The sequence below is a fragment of the Mastomys coucha genome, unplaced genomic scaffold (assembly GCF_008632895.1).
Source record: "Mastomys coucha isolate ucsf_1 unplaced genomic scaffold, UCSF_Mcou_1 pScaffold22, whole genome shotgun sequence".
NCBI classification, from domain to species: Eukaryota; Metazoa; Chordata; class Mammalia; order Rodentia; family Muridae; genus Mastomys; species Mastomys coucha.
Genome location: NW_022196905.1, coordinates 200,751,688 through 200,775,553, shown reverse-complemented (window position 1 = coordinate 200,775,553; position 23,866 = coordinate 200,751,688). Strand labels below are relative to the sequence as shown.

The 23,866-nt window shown below is 42.5% G+C and overlaps 1 protein-coding gene across 1 annotated transcript in view; it reads right to left on the bottom strand.

Moving 5' to 3' along the window:
• The window catches only part of Sh3rf1 (SH3 domain containing ring finger 1), a 165,521-nt gene that overhangs the window by 37,616 nt on the left and 104,039 nt on the right, over window positions 1-23,866 (bottom strand). Inside the window, exons 3-5 of the mRNA XM_031339912.1 lie at window positions 20,496-20,771; window positions 20,118-20,213; window positions 2,031-2,339 (exon numbers count right to left, since the gene is read on the bottom strand). Coding sequence (XP_031195772.1) covers window positions 2,031-2,339; window positions 20,118-20,213; window positions 20,496-20,771 — 681 coding nt within the window. The remainder of the gene's footprint in view (window positions 1-2,030; window positions 2,340-20,117; window positions 20,214-20,495; window positions 20,772-23,866) is intronic.

The following is a 23,866-nucleotide window of genomic DNA, read 5'->3' as shown; positions in this document are numbered from 1 at the left end:
GACACAAGGCTTAGCTTACCTTCCTTTTCCTTTTAACTTTCTCCACTTCTGAAGAAAAAGCACAGTCCGCTATTTTAAATCCCTTCCCATTCAGAGCTGTCAGCGTGCCTCACATGAGCCTGCTTCTGTGTCAAGAAAACCCCATGTTGCTAGTGTTATGTCTCACACACACACACACACACACACACACACACACACACACACACACACACGCACACACGCACACTCATTCACTCACTGAGAATGATTCGCCTTGCGTTAGGGAGTCTTTACCAACCCCTTCTCCAGACTCTTACTTAAAATTCCACAGATTCTCCTCACTGGGTACTCTGAACTCTGATGGACAATCTAGCTTCATGCTCTGATCCGAAACCCATGTCTATTTCTGTGAGATCGCTGGTTATACGAAAGGTAAGGGCATTTCCCTCCCCACCTACTTTTCAAGCAACTCCTCCACTGAATGAGCCTTTGCGTGCTTGCTTATGTATGCCACACGCAATGTTATCAGTGACCAAAATGAAGGCTCCCTCCACCCTCTGCACACTAATGTCATGTGTCTGTGTGTGTTCTAGCTTTCTTCACTAAAATCAAAAGGTCTATAACCTTATCACTAAATAAATAAATAAATAAAGCCCATGCTCTCACTCAGAGTAAAGACATTTAACTCCTGACTTGCTATGTCAATCCAGAGATGTTGAATGAAATAAATAACAAAAGACGACTTTTAATAAAATTAGCCAGGAATGGCCAATTTTTAATCTGCAATGCTTTAGAGAAATTTATTAAACTGTATAAACTTCTTCAGAACCAGGATTATGTAATTTTTTACTTTGTTTTTTCTTTTTCTTTAATAGGAATTTCATTTTCATATTTTAAGGAAAAACAACCCCGAGCTACATTGTGGGGAAAAAAAATCTGCATGAAATAAAACGATAGCTAAGCCTACGCGGCAACTCCTCCCGCTGTATCAGGCTGCTTCGGACAGTGCTCTCTGACCTCCAGGTCTAGCGAAGTGCAGCCGCCCTCTAAGTGGATAATGACATAGTGCTTTCCCTCTGGGAAAGGGCCACAATTAGATCCACTCTGTAGACCAGAATAAGGCCGTCATAAGGAACGCCCGTATTCTATATATCTCATTACTCTCATTACACACTGTGCCCAAGGGTCTAATAAATACAGCATCCAACAATCAATTGCCAAATGGATGAGTGGATGCTTACAATTGGGCCTTGCATTTTTAACACACAAATAATACGTGGTCGTGTTTTAAGATAGTCCCAAGTCTTGATGAATTACGGAGCCTTTTAAAATTGCAAGGTCAATTTCTAAGTTGAACGTTTCTTTCTATCTTTTCTCTTCCTGCTCTATTATTTGGATGAGAAACCTAAGTACCAAGGTGTGAGAAGCTCCAAATGTCCTGAGCATCAAATTGAGAACTGTGGATGTGAACAGAAATAAAAGTTTGTAGCTTTGGGAAGTTTTGTAAACCCAAGTGAACATGAAATTGATAAGCAATACTTTACATACTTTGTAGGTCCTAATACTGCTTCTGAGGCCTTACTTTGGGATGAACTCAAGCTAGCATTTCCTACATATAGGGTTCTGCTTTGAATTTGAAACGTCCCCCACGGGCCCCTGTGTTTGAACACTGTGTTTGAACCACTTCCCAGTTGGAAGTGCTGCGTGAGAAAGTTATGACATCTTTAAGGGACTGGTGCTAGAGGGAATGGATCCCTGAGAGAGTGGGCCTTGAGGCTTGGTAGCGGGCTCCACCTCCTGTCCCTAAGCCTGGATGCAATAAGCCTTCTCAGCCTCCTGCTCTTGAAACCATCCCCTCCCGTTGTCATGTCAACCCTCCGTGATGGACCACATCTCCCTGGATCTGCCCGCCCTAATAAACCCTTTCTCTCTCAAGTCGCTTTTGCGAGGTACTTATCACAGTCGTGAGAATGTAACTAAGGCAAATATAAAGGAGGCGGCAAGGATTTTACCGCTGGCAAGCCCACGCCTCGGCAGCCCTGCCCGTGTACCTGAGACGGGGCGCTGCAGGAGAGCCCGGACAGTTCGCTGATGCGGGCTGCGGCTGTGGGGTTGCTGGAACTGATAAGCACAGGAGGGCTGATCTCCATGGAGTGGCGGTTCTGGGACGCCTGGGAAGACTTGTTGGCCATGGTGAGGGAGGTGAAAGAGTGTCGCTTCCGGGTATTCTTCTTGGTGTCGGAGTGCTTTGAGGCAGAGCTGCTCTGCGCTGTCGCTGTCGCTGAGGGGCATTCTGCTGTGTCCACTCCTGGCACGGGAGGCTTATCCCACTCTATCAGCTGCTTGGCAGCTGAGTTAAACTGCAAAAGCAACCAGCAGAACAGCATAAGGTTAGACCGTTCTCAGGGGTTCAACGAGCATCCTTTCCTCCAAGTGTTTTAACCTATAATTCAAAGCTATCACATTAGTATTTGCATATGCACGTTAAGTTTCTTCCATATGAGATGTGTTTCTCACTGTATCGATGTCACAGGTAGCTATCAACTGAAGAATTTTAAATAGTTCCAAAGTAAGACTGAAAAGGTAAAGGCATGTTTCTAAGAATTGGGGAGGTGTGGGTAATCTTGGCACTTACTAGTAATAAGAGGTTTTCAGCTTACTGATGAAATTTAGCGAGGAGAATCAAGAGGGGTGTTAAGTATTCATCTGCCTGAATGCCCATCCCCAATAATCAATGGGACAGAGTTGGACAACTGATGAGCTGGTACAAGCAAAGAAGGAAATAAAGAAGGAAACCACGCAATACTGATACATGTGTACCCCCAACCATGTTAACTCCCCTTGCTTCTCTCTGCATAGTTTGCGGGAATCTCACAAAACTCAGTTGAAATCCTCTTCATTTCCTTGTTGCTGCTGTTATTTTTAATTTTTTATTTTTTTTACTTCCTCAGACATTCTGTCTGTTATCAACACATGTGCTCAAAATCATAGCCAAGGAAGAGCTGGAATTCCAGTCCAGCTGGCATGCTGGCTCAGTCTATCTGAAGTCCCCGTGAAAGGTGAGAGGACAAGGGGACGACGGAATACCGTGTGCAGGACTGATAAGATCAGCAGGAACGGGGAGAACATTAGCCTTTTGTTTTCCCTGAGGTAAAACGAAACATTTCCGGAAAGGCCTCGATGATAAAAGGCTGCGTATCTTAGAAACTCACAGTGCACAAAAATACTGAGATGAAATACAGGGAACTTAAAAGGAACCCCATACTCCTGAGAGGTGCCTACTGAGGACAAAGGAGATCTTCCTGACATTACACTCTGCCCTGCACGATTAGCTCTATGGGAAGTAACATCATCTAATGTCTGTTTGCTATCTACCCCAATTGTTCAAACCATGTCTTCTCACCCTGTTGATGAGAGCTCCCTACTACGAGAGAGGATATCCTGCTGGTCAATATTTAAAGGAGAAATGGAACCTGCTTCCCATGGCTACAAAGCAGGGTCAACTAGGGTCCGGCAGCCCAGAGCTTCTACAGATGACTGTATGTCAACTGGCAATTTGTTCCTGTGGCTCTCTGGGGACTCAAGGTCAGGTGGACTGTCTGACATAATTAGTAGGGCAAACCTTTTTCAAACGTTAAGCACCTCTTCTTTGGCCTTCGAAAGTGAGTGAGTGTTCATGGGATAAAGTTTCCAGCATAGGCAGCCATACCTTACCATCGAGTAGATGAATGGCAGGGAAAGGGGATGATAAAGATTAGAATAGGATGTACTTAAAGGTACAGGAACATTATAAAAGAGAGACCCACAATCTGTAAATCCTACTTCGATCTAGATCTCTCCCTCTTCAGGGTAGAAGCACAAGAGAATCGAATGCCCCAAAGAAGCTATGTAATGTTGGTTATTCTGATGGGAGGCACAGCTCTGAGGCCTCTGGTGAACTTCCATGAGCCTGGTGTGGGAGTCCTCTTTCCCTACACAGCCAAGCAGCCCAAAGAGTTACTTCTCTTAGTACTCCAAGCTCAGAGCTCATATGAAAGACAAGGCAGCTGGAGAGATGGCTCAGCCGCAAGAGCACTGACTGCTGTTTAGAGGACCTGAGTTCAAAGCCCAGCAACCACATGGTGGCTCACATCTATCTGTAATGAGATCTGATGCCCTCTTCTGGTGTGTCTGAAGACAGCTACAGTATTCTCACATACGTAAAATAAATAAATCTTTGCCAGGTAGTGGTGGCGCACGCCTTTAATCCCAGCACTTGGGAGGAAGAGGCAGGTGGATTTCTGAGTTTGAGGCCAGCCTGGTCTACAGAGTGAGTTCCAGAACAGCCAGAGCTACACAGAGAGACCCTGTCTTGGAAAACCAAAAAAGAAAAGCAAAGCAAGGAGCAATGGAGTCAGAAGATGCTTCTGTGCTCGTTCATTCCCTCCATCCCTGTACCATAAGTCCTCCAAGCAGAACCTAAACAGCACAACAGAGTCTGAAAAGTGTCCATTCTGTTTTGTTGAGTAAGAAACGGGATAAACTAGAGACTTCTCACAGGAGCCAAAAAATTAATGCAACAGACAAATGCATCTATCTGATATCACATTTAAATGAATTCTGGGGCCAAGCCATGGGCTCTATTAGCTGTACCTGTTCTTTTTTAAATACACTAATTTACCCATTTTGTCTATATATGTGGGTTGGCTCTGCATGTGTACGATTACACAGATGTTAGGTACATTTGTGGAGGTCAGAGAACAATTTGCAAGGGTTGTCTCTATCCTTCAAACTTGTGGGTCCTGCAACCAAACACAGGTCATCAAGCCTGGCGGTAAAGACCACTACCTGCTGAGACATCTCGCTTTACCACCTGTGTTTTGAAATATTGTGAAATATTCCTGTACTCTGGTCAAGGCTGTGCCTAACCAAGTGTTGGTTGTGTTAACATGGCTGGTTTGTATCTGCTGTGATCTGATATAAATGCTTTGCTGGTTTGTGGTGAATATAATGCCGAGTCCCTCTTACGTCTTTTTTAATATCCACCCTCCAGGAAATAAATACAACTTTAGAACACTCTATGGAGAGTAAACTGCTTGATGCTGGGGATTTACTAATGGAGAGAAACAGTCAGAAGGAGCTTCTAAATTGATTTAAAAACAATGGGTGTGCGTTCTATAATTTCAGTTTTTGTTCTCCCTTTGAAGTTTATCCACATTGCTCAATGAAGCAAACGCTGCTCTCTCCTGTTAATTGTGATAAAAGACCATTTAATTCTATACTTCTTCATCATCTCTCCTCCCTCCCATCTTCCCACGGCACAGGACTGACAGGAGTGATCTACGCATTGTTTGGCGGGCACAAACACTCACATACAATAATACAGTGCTTTGCAGGGTGTGGTTGAGATAGTAAACGGGCAATGGACCACACCTCTAGGGCTGACACAGCTATTGGCTAACTCTAAGGCGGAGATAGCCACTGTCCAGCCTACTGATCAAACTCCTCATGCCCAATGAGGAAATACACGAAGGCCAACCACTGCAATGTTCCTTTTAGCTCTCTCACTTTAAAGAGACATAGCTCAATTCCTACTTCATTTCTAGTCCTCTAAACAGCCTCGTGTATTTCCCCTGCACTTTATTTTGACACATGACAGTAATGCTTGTTAGCAACATGTTGTCATCCTTTAAAATTACTTTTTAGATTTTCTTTCTGGAACAGCAGAGGTTGGTATTAATAGCACCTTCTCCCCCGCCCCTTCCTAAATTCCAGAGAAAAATCATAAAGTGAAGAGCTAGAGAGTGGACCTGCCTCAGCTAGGTAAACCTGGCAGGAACCTGCAGTGAGTATCCCTCAACCTTTGTAACTGCAGGGAGCCAAGGATCTGACAGCTTTTAATGGAATTGTGATAAAATTTAAGAATGTCTGCTTGAGCTCCATGGGCGTGGGCTTCCTCTGACATTTATCTCATCATGACCTTTAAAGTTAAAAGTGCACTCATGATCTGCAAAACAAACCCAAGCTTGTGATAAGGACCCAAAAGAAGGCCTAAGTTGCACTCTGTACAGCTCAGCATCCTAGAGCTGTACACCTCAGCATCCTAGAGCTGTACACCTCAGCATCCTAGAGCTGTACACCTCAGCATCCTAGAGCTGTACACCTCAGCATCCTAGAGCTAAACGGAAGGGTGCAAAGACATTTCCTGATCTTAAATGTCTCATGGCCTTTTACCTTTTTTTTCTTATTATTTTACTAACTTTTGTGGTGCCAGGGACTGAGTGCAGAGCCTTACAGATGCTGGGTGAGCTATTTCTCTAGCCTTTTTAGTTATGTTTTTGAGGAAGATCCTTAAGTAACTCAGAGAGAAAATACTGATAAAAATAATGTTAATTAAGGTAAGACACCTATCCTAACCACCACCCCCAAAAGGGAAATAGTTTTGGTAGTCACTACTTCATAAGAATTTCTATATACAAGAGTAAGTCTCCAGCTTTTGGTTATTTTACACCACCAACAGAAGATTGAGAGAAAACTACTGTAATTTATAATCCACTAGAGTAGAGTATTACTGAACCTTTTTTTCTTCCCAAAGGCAGATAAAAGTTTTAAAATGTATCATAAAAGTAATCAACCAGCCAGTCCTGGTGGCTCACATCTATGATACTGCCACTGGGGTCGGAGCAGGCACTCTGGAAGAAGAAATGTCACAAGTTCAAGGCCGGCCCAGTTTACATAGCGATTTCCAAGCTAGCCCGTACTACAGACTTGAGAGTTCCATTTCAGAAGAACAAGAAGGTAATTGGTTTTCTTTAAAAATGAAGTACGTGGGATAGAATATTATGGAATAAAACATCCAACTCTATGCCTATGTCTCTTCTCAACCCATTCATGTTTAATAATTTGCAGCATCACCATCTATAAATTTGAATCAATACTGCCACATATACATCTACATATGACTAATTTCATGACCACGGATGAATACAGGCAAGGCACATTGTTACTTAACAACCCATGAGCATCTTCTCATGGCCATAGGAACAAACATGGCTTTCTACTATAGAGAGGAAATGCCATCATCTCCTATACAGCCCATGAGCATCTTCTCATGGCCATAGAACAAGCATGGCTTTCTACTATAGAGAGGAAATGCCATCATCTCCTATATTGTTGACATGCTTTTAGCAGGATATCTATGGAGTAAATTCTAAAACTCAAATTGTTACATTAATGTGTACATCTAAAAACTTTTGAAAAAAAAAAACTGGTGCATCACACCCCAAAGAAATCTCAATTTCCACCACTTTGTGTCATGAACATTATCCGCACTCATTGTTGTTCAACTCTCTAGTAGACGAGCAAAGCTATTTCATGTTATTTAATTTGTATTTCTCTTAATGAGATTAAACAGATCTTTTTATAATGTTTTCTATTTCCATACTTTATCCATGGTTCTATTATATATTCTGGGTTTTTTTTTTTTTTACAAATTTGCATTATAAATACTGTTATATTAATAAAGTACTCTTAATTTAATGTGTGAATTTTTATATGCATCTGTGTACATGCCTAAATTAAATATTGGTCCATATTAATATTTTATAAATAAGGTTATTTTATACTCCAAATATACTGATATTTTCTATTATAGAAATTTAACTAAATATCATGTTCTCGAACTCCCTTATTGCAGTTGCGTGGTTATTCAGGCCTATAATCCCAGCACCTCGACACTGACCTCGACACTGAAGCAGGAGGTATGAAAGTCAGAGAGGTTATTCAGAGAGTTCCTGGCCAAATACTGCTTTCTACTGTACATAATGAGACTGTCTCAAAAAAAAAAATTCCCTCGAAGTTAATTTTTCAGGGAACTCTACTTTTTCCAAGTATTTTAATCCCACCCCTCCCTCTTTCTCCATCTCTGTCACGGAGCACTAGAGACACATGGGCTACTGGGAAGAATGTGGTGGAGACATGAACAGGTTTATCTCATACAGCTCTCTGGGCGTCACTGCTGGAAGAGCCACCTACGCTTCCCTCTCTGCTGTGTAACACAGTCTTTATGGATCCAGGTTGTCAGTACAGCCCTTCCCCATTCCAGCATCCAAACATCCACGGTTCCTTCCCCAGACAGAGCCAACACTCTGGAGAAACCAAACTCAAGCCCACTTGCACCTCCTTGGAAGAAATGACAGCATAGCCTCACATTACTGTCCTCTGGAAAGGCTTCTTAAATAGAGGCATGAAGCGGTGAGATTCCCTGCTAGTCTTTTATCTTACTCCCCTTAGTATGGGTAACAAGTTTTTGGGTTTCCGCTTGACCAGACATAAAAATCAACCTTCATTTACAATACAAGACTCACACACGAGAGACTGATTAACTGTGAGTTCTATAAGATTGGTGAGAGAGCCTCTACTAGGTTAGGATACCATTTTAAGTCTCTACAATGTTTGTGATGAATAAAAAAAAAAAGTCTCTTAGAATTATCAAGGGGAGGGAGGTCTGCCTCTGGGCCAGCACTAGGCAACTTAAATGTAATATAAATCTTATAGATAATTTAAATTTCCCAAATAGGTACATTTAGGAGAATAAAAAAAAAATCAGCTACTTTTAATATATTTTATCTTGCCCAATATAAACAAAATATTATCAATTCAACATATAACTAATCCAAACCAAGATACACATGCAAGATGACCCTGCTTTCAATCCTATAACGGTACCAGGTCTCTAAAACTGAGGTCAAGTATTCCCATGCCATGTCTGTGTGGCCTGGCCACATTTCAGCTTGCTCAGCAGTGATGTGTGTACACTGGTAGCTCAGCTCTTGTCCCTTGAAAGCTCTTCAGGGGAAAGAGGCCATGCCTGAAGAGCTATCCCTGAAAGGCTCATGAACGACCCCTGACCTCCCAGAACCCACTGTTCTGAAAGCTCCCCTGAGCCCTAAGAAATCATAGAGACAAGAACCACTCATGTAAGCAGAGGGACAACAAGCAGCAGGGTCTACAAACCTCACCCCACCTGTCAGGGAAAGGTGGTTTGGCGAAATAACTCGCATGCCTCAAGGGGGAGGCCCGGAGGTCAGTGAGCAGCTTATCATAGTGACTCTCGCTTTTATTAGGTCTAGCGATCAGAACATAAATAAATCAGAACTCTCCTCTTCAGCCTTCTGGTTTGGGAGGGAAGGTATCAAGACAAGACACGTGTTTAAAAACCTAAAACAAATTTAACTTTAGGAAAGCTAAAGGAGGTACTGTCTGAGGAGAGTCCCAGGAAGAGCCTCGAACTTGAAGTCAAACAGGTTAGCCTAGGGTTGGGTCTCCATGCTCACCGGCTGAGTCATCACTTGTCCTGACTTCGGTCTTCTGAGCTGTATAAAGAAAGGTAGCATCACTCTTGTGTGCCTCCCACAGAAATGAGTTATGGATTAGCATGTTCGGCAGCCTGGAAGATCCAGTCCAAATAGCTATTATTGTTATGACTCAGAGACCAAGCTTACCATTCACTTACTCGGTCGCCTCGGGCAAGTCACCTTTTCCCTACGTGCCTCCAATGTCTTTTATGTAATATGAAGTCGGATTTAATGAACTGTAAAGTTTTACTCCTAAGGAAACCTTTCCTCACCCCAAACACAAACGGCCCCACAGAATACTCATCAGGCAGACCTCTCAGTCAGGTCTAGAGGCTGTGAGTCATGAGTGACCAGACTCCAAACAAGTAGAGATTGGAACCATTCTGTGGGTTTGTTTTCCTTTTAATTCTCTTTCTTTTTTGTGACTATCCCAAGCCAGGCACTGCCCTGGATTGGAAAGAGCAGCACACCCCTCTGACTCATAAGAAAGGACCTGGGAAACGGAACAGGTTCCCAACAGTAAGGATAGGAGATGCACACTGGCAAGTCTGCAGGTGAGTCAATAAGGGCCAGACGGAGTAGCTCTGGGTGACGGGACACATTTCGTGACCCAGGGAGAGCGTTTAAGTCTTTCTAGAGCAACTGCTTAGCACTGTCAGCCAGCTCTCTGTTTGGAGAGAGGAAAGCTAGAGAATAAGCTTTAAGAAAAGCTCCTGATTCTCTACCTGACCAAGGAATTATTCCAAATGCATTTGCAGGTCAAGCGCGGCAGTCAACTCGGGGGTTATACCTGGGTGGTCTCTGAGTCAGGGAGGGGGAAGAAGAAAACAGCAGTTGTGGGAAGAAAGCCACAAAGCATCGCAGGCTAACGAAAGACTGTGCTGGGTGTTCCCAATCCACTGTCGACTCAACACTCTGGAAATGAAAAGGGCAACGATAATGGAGGAGATTACGAATAGCGGTAGATGTGACTCAGGGGACGGAAGGAGAACTGAAAAAGGAGAGTTAGTGACAACCAAGATGGTGACTTCAGACCTGGAGGAGCCAAGAACTAACGACAGGGACAAGCAGGCAAAGACAGTGAGAGGGGAAAGTGGGCATCTCCTGAGGAGAGATGTTAGAGGTACCAGCTGAGGTGAATATAAGCATGTCATCAACTTTTCAGGAGATCCAAAGGCAGATCCCACTCTCCCATTAAGGGAGAACGAACCAAGAGAAAGGAAAGAAGTGGCATGCACGGCAGCAAAGAGAAATGATGTGATCAGACTCCTAGAGGATGAAAGGCCCAGGAAGAGAGCTGAGTTTCCAACTGAAGAGGCCACTCATAGCCAGAGTAAAGAGCTTACAAGACACAAGCACAGCCCCAGGACGCGGACGGGACAGTACCTGCTAGTTCTGAAGCAACACACCCACAGCTAATCACAGCGCTGGGAAGAGAGACCAGCGCACAACTTCATGGCCGAGATCCGTTGATATCCGTGTCCTATGGGAACCAGCTATACACGCCGCCTGTACGTGTTTCTATTGTACATACATACACACATCATAAATCAGAAACACCCATTCACCAGGAGGATACATTCCAACAACACATTTTATTTTCCAGAACCTCATTACCAGACGTAGGAACGCAATACTGGAAATACCTAGATCCCAGGAGGTACAGAGCATGGAATTGTCATTAAATTCTAAGTGAAATTTAGTCAACGAGAAATGACACGCAGACAGAAATTCCTCAGCGATGTGTACTCGGTTAATAAATCAGTGAGCGAGCATTCCCCATGTCCTAGATCCCTACAGTGTGAGGACGTGGACATGCGCAGGGGTGGAGGAGAAAGGGTGGTTACAAAGCGGAGCCGGGGTGGTGAGCACCCACAGAGTGTGAGCTTTGTAGCTCATGGAGATTCCTGGCATGGCATGTGTGTACAGCCCAGGTTGTGCTATAATGGGAGATTTTTATTGTTAAAAACTAACATTGTTTTACAGCACTCAGGAAAAGACTTTTCTGGAGCATTATACAGAAGAGTCTTCTCCCAATTATTTTTACCATCAGAATGGTTCTGTTCAAGCCTTCCACAGACTACACATGCACACAAATGCCCAGAATGCAATAAAGAATCCACTCAGGTCTTCTCCATATGAGATCAAACTGGGTCTACTTAGCTCTGTAAAGCCTTCGTTACTAGCAATATTTAGAATGTATGCAACAATATAACAAATCTATTTTAAAAATAAAGTTTAACATACTTCAAAATATTATGGCTCTGAGTCATTTTTTTTTCTTTAACAAAGGCAGCCTCAGACTTTGATGTTGAGTAATCAGTCATTCTGAGAACAAACATTCGAGAAACAAGAAGGCTTTCATAGTTTTATGAAAAATAAGAATCTCTATACACCGAAGTGAGGCTGGATCTGAGTCCCATCTGAAGGCTCATTATCACACGTCCTTGGAAGCTAGTGAGGCAAGAGCCTAGATTACAAGCAAGTCACTCAGCAATGACTAACCATTTCCTTTACGTGAGACACTTGTCTGAAAGCGGTAAAAACAGATAAGTTAGAGTTTACCTACTCCTTCTTGTATAGGTTTAAAAAAACAACAACATTGATTATTGGTACTTCCATCATATGGAGAGCGATAAAGCAATGTAATGTTGTCAGAAAATAATGAAGAAGAAAGGCCTATTTATCTAGTTTCCTCTGTGATGCACCAAGGCTTGTTCATTCCTCCTCATACATCCAAGATTATAGGAGTAAACTGGTTAAAATAGTCTGTATGTGATTGCATTCTCAAGGGAGTCAGGAAAAGAATGAATCGTCCCCACACATTACCATCCCATGCCTACCAGGGCTGGTGCAAACTTAGCATTACAGAAGTAACATGCAGACAGGGATGTTTGTTTGGACTGGGTTTCACAGAATGTATTTTGTTGTATGGAAGAATTAGAAAGAAAGGCTTCCCGAGAACTGACAGATCTACTCAGATCTTAGAAGAGTGATTTTCTTTAGGTACACGGACAAAGAAAGGTCTCAGACGTGCAAGCTACCAATTCCAAAGTGGGTCTCTGGAACAAGCTGCAAAACTTGGCTTGCATTCTCATCCCTGCAGGGGAATGACCAGGATTAAGAGTCCCGAGATCCTTTGGGGAATCACAATGAATATTAGACACAACATTTAGTCGTTATCTCAAGGCTCTGATTCAGGCTCGCCAGGAGATCTGCATTTGTACGTCCTATCACTATTCATTCATGCAGTGAGGACTCGATTCACATTAACTGATCTCTGGACTCTCCACTCCCTGAATGGGAAACTCTTAAATTAGAAGAGGATGCTGAACCACAGATAGAGCAGGCATTGCCCTGGAGAAGCTCATCACCAACCCTCAGTGAGTCCCTTTCAGATGGAGTCTCTGGACACCTTGACTGGGGAAGGGTCGGTGGAGATCACAGGACACTGCTCTTGTCTCTACGCCAGGAACCAGCGCTCATTTTCCTTTCATCAATGTGGCAGAAATACAGCAACAACTAGGCATGTGAGGCTGAAACCATAATACCGCCATGAATGTGGCCCACAGTGCCTACTGGAAAAAAGCTTCCCAGAATCAGATCCAAGGTACCGGGTCTGTTAGTCAGAATTAAGGAAGAAAGAATGGTGCTAAGAACATAGTAATTCTCCCTTGCTGATTTCTCAAAATATCTCTAAATTTCACTTATAAAAACAAGCTGACTTTTGTATTGCAAAAGAAACTTGGATGCTAATCAATTCAGTAATTCTCTTTCCAACTTTCTAACAAATTCCCAAATTTTCTTTATAAACATTGATTATGCTTTTTAATTTTAAAGGGGAAAAACATCATAACTATGAATGACAGAAAAATCTTTATGTACCTCTACCAAGTCTTTGATTATTAAAGGCCATTACTGTGCCCTTCTGCTGTTGTTATTCTTCAGAGAAAGGCTCTAGCAAAATAAATCATAATAAAGTCAACAATGTCATCCTTAACTCTGTTGTGATCACCTTAGCAACATTCAACCCTGTACTTAAACCTCCATCTCTTACCCTTTGAAATAGGAACAATACCCCAGACTCTACCAAACCAAGGAAGGTCCCCCTTGGGGCTATCTCTGCTCTAGTTGGTACACTTAATTTCTCATGGTTATAGCACAGTATATGCCACAACCAGAAGACCTCATCCCTTTCCACTAAAGTTTCAAACCTTTGACCAATATTTCCCCAGCCCTGCCCCCACCGGGAAATTTTTCCTGTATTACAATGGAAGTTCCAGATTTAATCTAGCATACCATTATCACTATTGTACCCTGGGAAAATTCTAAAGTGGTAATGTACTCAGGCCAGTTTTATTTTGTATCTTACTTATTATTTTCTGGGCTTGGTTGCACTGTTTTAATTTTATATATTTGAGACAGGGTTTTGCTAGGTGCCCAACCTGGCCTGAAACACTTGACCTTCCTGTGTAGACTCCTGAGTACTGGAGTTATGTCACTACACCTACCCAACTGTAGCCTAGTTACAAAAACAAAAGCAAAACCTAGTGAGGGAGGGTTGTATATGGTGGCACGTATTTATGAACCTAGGACTGAGGCAGGGGGATCACTGCAAGTTTGAGTGGGCTGGGCTAGAAAACAAATGATCACACTTGGGTCACATGCACCTCCCCAATGGCTCCTAGTCATGTAACATCCTGATGTAATGACAAGAGAAACCTGTAATAAATATATACCAGGAAGTATAAAATGAGAATAGAGGCTGAAAAAATTTAAATGCATAAAATCTACAAACCAGTTTCTCAGATCCTCCTGAACCACGCCTATCTGGATACTGCCATGCTCCCACCTTGATGATAATGGACTGAACCCGTAAGCCAGCCCCAATTAAATGTTGTCCTTATAAGAGTTGCCTTGGTCATAGTGTCTGTTCACAGCAGTAAAACCCTAACCTGGTTTTAGAGAGTGGTCAATCTCTGCAGCAGATAACTTGACAGAAGGATGACAGGCAGCAAAGTGCAGTGAAAGAATAGTAGTGACAGTAGTAATTGTGATCACAGGCATCAGCAATGGGCCACACTCACTGTGGGTTCAACAGAGAGATGACCAGGCAATCATACAGAATTACTGGTTAGGACACCAGTTCCATCCTGGCCACCAGGCTCCAGATTCCCAGTTTTCCTCTACCACATCATATTTATTGAGATAAAGCAGGTAGAGAGGAGGAGGGAGTGTTTAGGTATGAGGACAGAAGACTGTCATCTGGAAGATGGTGACGGAATGAGCTGGATATAGCCTTCCATCTGGCAAGGATGGAAACATAAAAACACCTGTATGTTAATCTACTCCTACCCTACTGTACATCATTGACACATAAGGAATCTGCATCTTCAAATTACCTATAACAAAACCACCAACTAACTAAACAACTTTTTATTTGTTTAAAACCTTGGCTTCACCCGATATTGCAAATGACTCGTCACTGAAATTAAAGACAGAATTGAATAAAAAAAAGTATGGCTCAAAGTTAACATAAAACTAGCCAGCATGTCTTATTTGAATTAAATAGCTAGTCCCACCATATCTGCTTTTAAGACTCAAACTTTCGAAAGTCATCCTTGAAGGTTACAATCAACTTCTACAAAATACTGTTATTGCTAGCCTTTTAATTTTTCCCATTAATAATGACTATTGATAATGGCACATTGAATGGTAGCTCCTTTCAAGGAGTTTTCACATAACTTTGTCAAGATCCACCTGAAGAATCAATATCTATGGTAATCATGTGAAATGTATTTCTTAAACACTATGGCTTAAAGTAGAAACAATCCTTTGCTCCCGGGGCTACTATAGGGGATGGAGCTAATGCTAAGGTCCTATTCCCCAACTGGTTCTTGATCCATCAATAAAGATATTAGTGGCCAATGAGCTGAGTGCCAATGAGACTTCTGAGTCCCTGCAGGCAAGCTAACAGACGCAGAAGAGAGAGAAAAGGAGTTTTTACCATGCTTTGGAGGGAGAAAAGCCAACCAGCCATGTGAGATCTCGGGCAGAGCAATCATAGGCTGCTTCTCCAGGAGGGGAATTGGAGTTTGAGCTGGGACTGAAGATGGCAGAGCAACTGAAGCTTGAGCAGGTTAGGGGTGATGAGCTAAGAGTATTAGGAAGGGGATTAGTAATGCTCAGCAATTAAGCCAATAAAGCCGGGTGAAACTGAACAACTGTGTGTGTCTGTGTTTTTCATACGCTGATCCAATGTTCTCTAGGCAGGGGCTGGTAGCATAGCCCATTCCTGGAGCATTAAGGTGGGGTAGCAAAAGCTACACACTACAGGCTACAGAAAAGATATTGTGCTATTGGCATGGAAACATTGCTCTTATTATACATCCCCATTAGAGTTACTGGCTGACCAAGAGCTTTGTCAGTGAACAGTAATATTCGTAAGCAATTTTTTTTCTGGACAGTGTGGTTCAACAGTGAAATTAAAATATTCAACACTTCAATAAAAAAATAACTTAGGGTTCAATACTAGCTTATAATGCACAACAATTACTGAGAAATGCACCAGATTCCATGGTTAGCATCATCTTCAACCAAACTTTCTGGTTGCTGAGAATCACTTCATCCTTGTCCAAATGACAGTGAAAACCAAGTGAGTCAGCTGGGTACTAATGGGGTTGCTAAAACCTTCTTATCTAGTCTGCAGACCCCTGGACCATTTGAACAAAGAGAAAAGGTACTAATGTCTTCCTGATGACTGCAATCAGTCCTTGATACACATCCTGACGTGGCGTCTTCAAGAATTCCCTGGGCTTCCATAAGAATCTCTTATCCTTAACTGCTTTCTCACTTGCTCAAGTCAAAAAGAGACAGTTGATATAGAACACAATGTACAGCCTTCAAGGTATGCCCACACAGGGATCTGGGAAGGGACTGTCTTGGGAGAAATAGGTGAATCAGATCTGAGCAAAAGAATTCTTATCACAAGAACTCCACACAATTGACAGGGTCTTACATATCCCAACCTGGCCTGGAATTTGCATTTCTGATCCTCTTGCCTCCTCTTCCTGGGTCCTGAGATGACAAGTGTGCACCACTGTAGGTGCTTAAGTGCTGAGGCTCAAACCCAGGCAGGTTAGACAAGCGCTCTATTGGCTGAATTACATCCTAAGCCCTCTAGTCCACCTTTGAAGATTTTCAATATTTTAATAAGACATCTGCTTGACAATCCTAACATCATTGCTACTATCTTATCATTTTATTTCAAGACAAGTAGGTGAGCAACTATTCCAACGGTGTTTCCTCTTTCTTCCTTCCCATTTTCTCGTGTGTGTGTGTGTGTGTGTGTGTGTGTGTGTGTGTGTGTATTGGGAATCATCCTCAATTATGCTTCCACATTTTTCACTGCAGCAGAGTGTCTTAATCTCACTGATTATGGCTAGCCTCACTAGCCAGGTTGCTCTGAGGATTTTCCATCTCCACCTGTATATTTTACTTGAGGTCTATGGATCTAAACTGCAGTTCTCGTGTTTGTGCACTGAGTGCTTTAACCATTGAACTCTTCCCAGCCCCTCTGAGACCATTTCTTATAGCCTCACTTTCCTTCTCAGACTCAGTCCTCTCCCTACTAACTCCAACATCCAGCTCTTTTCACATGGCCATGTCCCCTTGAATCTCACAGCTGACTTCCCAATTCCACAATTCTAGAATCCAACCCTCAGGCCCATCCTGTGTTCCATGAGCATATTAATTACCCATGCCAACTAGGGAAACTGGGTAGAGGTGGGGGTATTGGAATGGGATGGGGCTAGGGTCTATTAGAATGGCACAGAGTTGGAGTGTGTTTGCCTACAGGACAGTGCAAGGAAAGACATTTCTGAGACTCCAAATTCAGCTCTGAGATTATCCTTGTTGTGCAGGATGACAACGGTCTTTTATTTGACCATTGCTATACTTTAGCAGACTAAGGGTGTTAGTTTATAAGATACAAGAAAAATATTAAGCATGGTGGTACAAACCTATAAACCCAGCACTTAGGAGGCATAAGCAGGCAGATGGTAAGTTCATGTTAACCTGCAGAGTGACTTCCAGGCCAGCCTAGGCTACATGGAGAGACCCTATGTCCCAACACCCAATCCCTTTAAAAAAAATTCTACAACTGTAATACAGCAGTGTTTAAATTGGGCATGCTCTGAGTTCTAAAGCTGGCCAAATATGAAAGGTTTACAGAGCAAGAGAAAATGTTATTTAGGAAAAGGCCTGGGTTTTTTTGGCTGTATACTTTGTTTTATTACATCTGACACTGTCCTTAGACACTCCACAGCTGAGACAACCAGGCTGCAGTTGCTGTGGCTGAAATCTTCCACCACTTAGGCCCTGGAGGCTGAATGAACCAGGTGTCACTAAGCCCCAGGTGCTCTGCTCCCCACCAGGCTGTTCAACTTGACAGACTTGACATCAAAGTCTGTTCACAAGCTCCGACAAGACAGTTGATTTACTTCAAGTCCTCACTAGAAAAGTTCTGGTTCCAATAAGGAAAATATTTATGGCTGAGAGAGTGGGGGGTAGGGAAGCAAATGTTTTTTCCCTTGTGTACTTTAATTTAACAGCTTAAGTCAGAGTAAATAATACTATGACTCAAATGACTGTAAGTGACTCTGGCCTTTCCATGGGTGGATTTTTCTTTTTATGCCTATTGAACAATTTGACACCTGCCCTATGTCACCATCATTAACAACAACAACAAGATCACATAGCAATACCTCTTCACGCATGCCAGACCAAGCATCAGCATGCACCAGTGATAATGCCACGCATGTAAAGACAGGCTCTCTTTACTAAACTGGGCTTGCTTGTGCACACCCTTCGGCCTAACTACTCAAATACTTGGAGGTGCTGGTAGTTTTCCACAACTCACACTTAGGATGTACACAAATCATATATAGAAAGGGTTACTTGTTAAAGGTTTTTTTTTTTTCTTCTGCTGTCTTCTTCTAATGCTAGAGAAAACATCTTAATAAAAGGAACATTTGAAAGTGTAGATCACACTCAAGAGAAGTAGCTAGCCTGGGTTCCTGTCTAATGGGTACACAGTAACCCTGGGTTCCTGTCCAATGCATAGTAACACATCAATGGTTCAGGAAACTCTGGCAATCTTACTGTCTCAGGGAGACACTGAGGGCTGCCATGTTAGACTTCAGAATCATGTCACAACAAATATCTCAGATTAAAAAGAAGGCAAGATAAGTGATAGCAGTTTTTTTTTTTTTAAACATGCTCTTTTACATGTTAGACACTTTGATGATCTGAACAACAGAACTGCCTTTAATCCCCCAGTCTGTGCTCTCTCTTGCCTTTTGGCTTCTGCACACCCAGGCCTCTCTACCTGGGTGTTCCTCCTGCTTATAGTAAGCGCACTCTTCCACCTCTCTCTTAAACATTTATGTATACGTCATACAGATACTAACTTCTTTCCGTAAGTCTTCCTTGATCTCAGCAACTCGGTGTGTGTTTGTGTGGCCTCTGGTGGTTTCGTGCTTCAAAAACATAATGCCTTCAATTTTGTTCTCAAGCAAGAAATGCTTATCACTTGCTGACAGTTTAGGACATACAATGTAATGAGGGTCTGCTCCGAACTCCCCTGTTCACTGTGTGTGTATGCATATGTGTGTATGGGCACACATGGATATGTGTACATATGGAGGCCAGAGATTAGCATCTGGTTTCTTCCTTAACTACTGCTCTGCCTTACAGAGACACACTCTCTTACTGAACTCAGGCTGGTTACCAGCAAACCACTTGGTTCCACAGTAGCTGGGACTAGAAGTGTACACAGTCACTTACCTTTAAGTAGGTTTTAGGGATCAGCCTTAGGGCCTCATGCTTATGCATCAAACACTTTACTAATGGAGCCATCTCTCCAGACCCCCTCCCCAATTCATTTCTCCATTCTGTTTAGAATAATCAAAATATGCTACTTTATGTAGCATACTTAGACTTCATTTAGTCCCTTCAGACTTCATTTAGTCAGGTTTGGCCACAAGCTTTCTGAACCATGCTAAAGGGGACTAAGAAGTTTCTGGAATCTGACAGAGAAGGAGTCGTTCAGTTAGTAAAGGTTTAATGAAAGGACTGCTCTGGGGATCATGTTCTAGTGCTGATGCTGTGGCAGATCAGAAAAGAAGTCCATAAGCAAGAGGAGTCCCAGCCCTTGGACACACAAGCTGGAAAGAAATGGCTCCCCAAAGGCGTCCTCTGACCTACTGTGTACACTCACTTAAGCGCACACAAAAAATAAATAAATGCAATAAAAGCGTAAGAAATAAGTAAACAAATAAAATGAGAACATTAGCGTCTCATGTTACTTGTGGGCTTTACAAATTTTCTGATCCTCACCCAAGGTATAAAGCCAAAGAGAAGGCGAGATCATGTGGGTGATGGACATGTAGGATGCAGTCTCTTGAACACGTCCTAGGGGGGTGCTGTCAGGATCATACCAAGAGTCACATTCTCTGATCATCAGTAATCGAAGAACACAAGGAAGGAACTCTTTCTAATCCAACAGCAGAGCCTTTCAAATCCGAAGTTGATCACCTGAGTTTGATCACCAGGACTCACATGGTAGGAAAAAAACCACCTCACCCAAATTGTCCTCTGACCTCCACATGCACACGACTGCTTGCCCCACCTCCCCACCCCCACCTCTGGGCCATGGGGATTTCTTAATACCTAATTTGCATAATTAACACTTATTTACAAAGCAAAGCTAAATAGGATTCAAGACTGTACAAACTAACTTACCTCAACGTATGAAATCGGAAATATTCCTATTTTATCTGCCAGCATTCCTTCAGCCCAGTTTTCATCCACTCTGCGGATCACGGTCAACACGTCATCCTGAAGAAACAACAAGGCCATGAATCTCTCTGATCCCATTAAATGTGCCACTTAGGTAAGCATCCTCAATATAGGGACTGAAGTTTTAAGAGTAGATGAATAAAAATTCTGTAACATACCTCGAGTCTACAAAACTAGAATGTTGTCATAAGCCAAGCAGTAACTGCTGGCCCACCTGATGTTCTTTAGAGCTTTCGGTTATATTCGTTTGTAGTGAGGGAGGGGGGGTACCTCGGGAATGACGGAGGAAAGCTAAAAGCTAAAATGTCGCGGATACGGTACCTTTGCAAAGGGAAGGCAATCCTTATCAGCTTCCTTGTCTTTCACTTCAAAGTCATAAAGTGCTTTGCACTGTGGCGGAGGCTGAGGTAAAGGTTTGATGATCTGCACAAAGCTGGTGGGGAAAAAGCCGTGGACTCCGTTGACTTCCCCATGGTACCAGTTCTCATCCACTTGTCGGCGCAGAATGATGATGTCGCCCTTGCTGAATTTAAGGTCTCCAGGCTCTTTTCCTTCGTAGTTGTATAATGCTTTGGCACATGGTAACTGAGGTATTCCCTTAAAGAAAGAGAAGGCTTTCCATGAGATTTAACAGTCAGGTAATGCTTCTGAAGATATAATTGTATTCTTGTTGTCTTTTAAGTTAAGATCAAATTTGCCAACATGGCCCTTGGAAGGAAATCTTACATAAAAACGTAACTTCATTTTATGACAATACAAATACAGAGTACATGATATCCCTCTATCGTCCTCAGTACAGCCTCTATACCTAAATTTAATATAGGGATGCTTTAGTATTGTTTGCTTAAGAATACTGTCCGAGGGCTGGAGAGATGGCTCAGCAGTTAAGAACACCGATTGTTCTTCCAGAGGTCCTGAGTTCAAATCCCAGCAACCACATGATGGCTCACAACCATCTGTAATAGGACCCTATGTCCTCTTCTGGTGTGTCTGAAGATAGCAATGGTACTCATATACATAAAATAATAAATAAAATTTTTTTAAAAAAGGATTACTATCTAAGTCTGTTTCCTGAAATGAAATTCAAAATTCATAAAATCTAAACAGTTTTTATGTTAATAATTTATTCATCATGATAGATGATATGGACGGGGAAGAAAAATTTAAACCAAAGCCTAATTCATCAACTTCATAACTACTCTAAAGCATATTAGATTTTGGGCAAATATTTTTCTGATATGGCTTCTAATGTGGGCATCAGGTGATAACTTTTTATGAATTCAGTAAGTATGTATTAAGACTCCTTTCTATTACCAAATATGGAATACAGCAGCAAGTCCACCTTAGAGTCTGAGTGTAGTAGTTAGCACTACTGTCAACGTGATTCAGCCTAAAGCCACCTGAAATATGTCTAGTTGAGCACTTGTTTTCATGAGGTTTGTCTGTGGGTTTGTCACAGGGGACTGTCTTGATTGTTAAATGTTGGTCTGTGTGGAATTGTCTTGATTGTTAAGGGTTGATCTGTGTAGATTGTCTGGATTGTTAATTGATATAAGAGGGTCCAGCCCAGTATGGGCAGCACCATTTCATAAACACATAGTCCTGAGTTATATAAAAAGCTAGGGAAGGAGGAGTCTGTGAGCAAGCCAGCCATCTGTCAGCTCTCCTCCACAGTTTCTGTTTCAAATTCTATTTGACTGTTACCCAGGGTGTAAGCCAACAAATCCTTACTTGTTGCTTTTGGCCAGAATGTCTTATCACAGCAACAGAGAGGACTCTAGAACACTACCCCCTCAGGCTTTATAACCTCTAAGTGTTCAGACATGGTCTTCCACAGCTTAAAATATTCAACAGTCTCTTCTTGGTCAAATAGCACAGTGAGACCGAGAAGCAGAGAGATGAGGTTTTAAACATTACAATCTGGTTTTAAACAGCAAGTTAAAAATTGCGTGCTCCTCCATGACAATTTAATCATCCTATGGATTCAGTTTGACATGCCTTAATGGCTCTTGGTGCCCATTTGTGAACGTTAGTCAGCACTTTAAGGTTCCTGGTCTCCCTGCTGCCTATCACTGATATAAAGGATAAAGAGTGAGTCAAATACATCTCTAATAATTCACAGAATTAGGTTATAGCCTTCTGCTCCGCATATCCTCAGCCATGTATTCAACCATGTGGAAGACATTCATCAAGCTTTTATAACCAGGCAACGAGCTCAAGCTGAAGACTCTAAAAAGAAAGAATGCGCAGTTCTCCTCCTTGAGAGACAAGGCAGGTGAAGAAATGATAACCCAGTGGCATAAATTTATTCATGGAAATGGCCACTGCTTATGGGAAGAGAGAACTTGGGGCTTAGCAGATGGGAAAAATGAACTATTTCCCCAAGTCTTCATGGTGACCTAAGGGGTTAGCTTAGTAATGTTGGAATAGGGGGATGGAAAGGAAAGTGGGAACACTCCACACAGAGGGGACAGAGCTAGCAAGGAGCACTATCAGGGACACAAGTGCTGGAAGAGCATTGGCAATGTAAGGTTCCTTGGGGATGGGCAGTGATGTCAAATTTACACTGGGTCTGGGACATTATTAACATTCTTAGGTCAGTGGGTCCCTTAAGCAACAGTCAAGGGTCTGAAACACAGGTGGATCTGTCACATGGTAGGCCAGGCAGATGAGGCTGGTCGTCAAAGAGATTATGGGTTGGCAAGTGGACAGGTGACAGCTACATGTAAAGCAGAGCTGTTGAACTGTTGGATTTATATATATATATATATATATATCAGTTTACTCTTTCCAGGAAAGAAAAGCAGGACACATGTTCATTCTCTCCACAGTCCACTCAGAGACACGCAGAAGATCAACCACGGACACTCTTACAATAGTCTCCAACAATTAGCTTGTCTTATAATCAGCCCACCCAAACTTTTTTGTTAAATATTTCTGTTTGAATTAAGGCAAGTAGTGATTCGTTCTCTTAAGATGCTATCTGGCAGTCAGTCACCTTGCCTTCGCTTGGTCCTCGGAATGTCAATTAAATTGGCTCTGAAAGTCAATGTTCTTTGAAGACACACATTGAGCCATCTAGAGATACTGATGCCCTCCTGTGCCCTTTTGAATCCTGCCTTTAAGTCTTAGCTTTTAAGGGCACAGTTCCTGTTACTTGACCTTGATACGACCTTGTAAAGAGACATCTGCCCTCTGGTTCTTCCCACATGCTCTTCAGGAACTTTGGTGTTTCTCAATGCTATGAACTCTGATTATAGCCTACTTAACATCCAGTTTTGTGGAAAGTAGAATTCCAATCTTTGTCTGTCCTCACATGGGGTTCACTCAGTTCTCGTCTATATTATGTATTTCTCAAAGCCTGGCTATCACAGCTTAGCAAGACTTCCTAAAGCCAAGTTGGAGGAAATGGGTGTAAACCAGCATAGCAGTGAGTGCTGCTGGGGTGGGGGTGGGGCAGCAAGGGCATGGCAGGGGAGATGGAAGCATTCCACAGTCAGAACACTAGCTCGGCCTCTTACTGGCTGTGTGACCTTGGGCAGGTCAGCTATCCTGTGCCCTGGCACCGATATCTGAAATTGTTGTAAGAATTTGGTGAGTTTATGCATTTAAAGTTCACAAAATGAACTAAATGCTACATTCATGAATTATCATCATCATCATCACCACCATACTGCCATTACCACCACCAC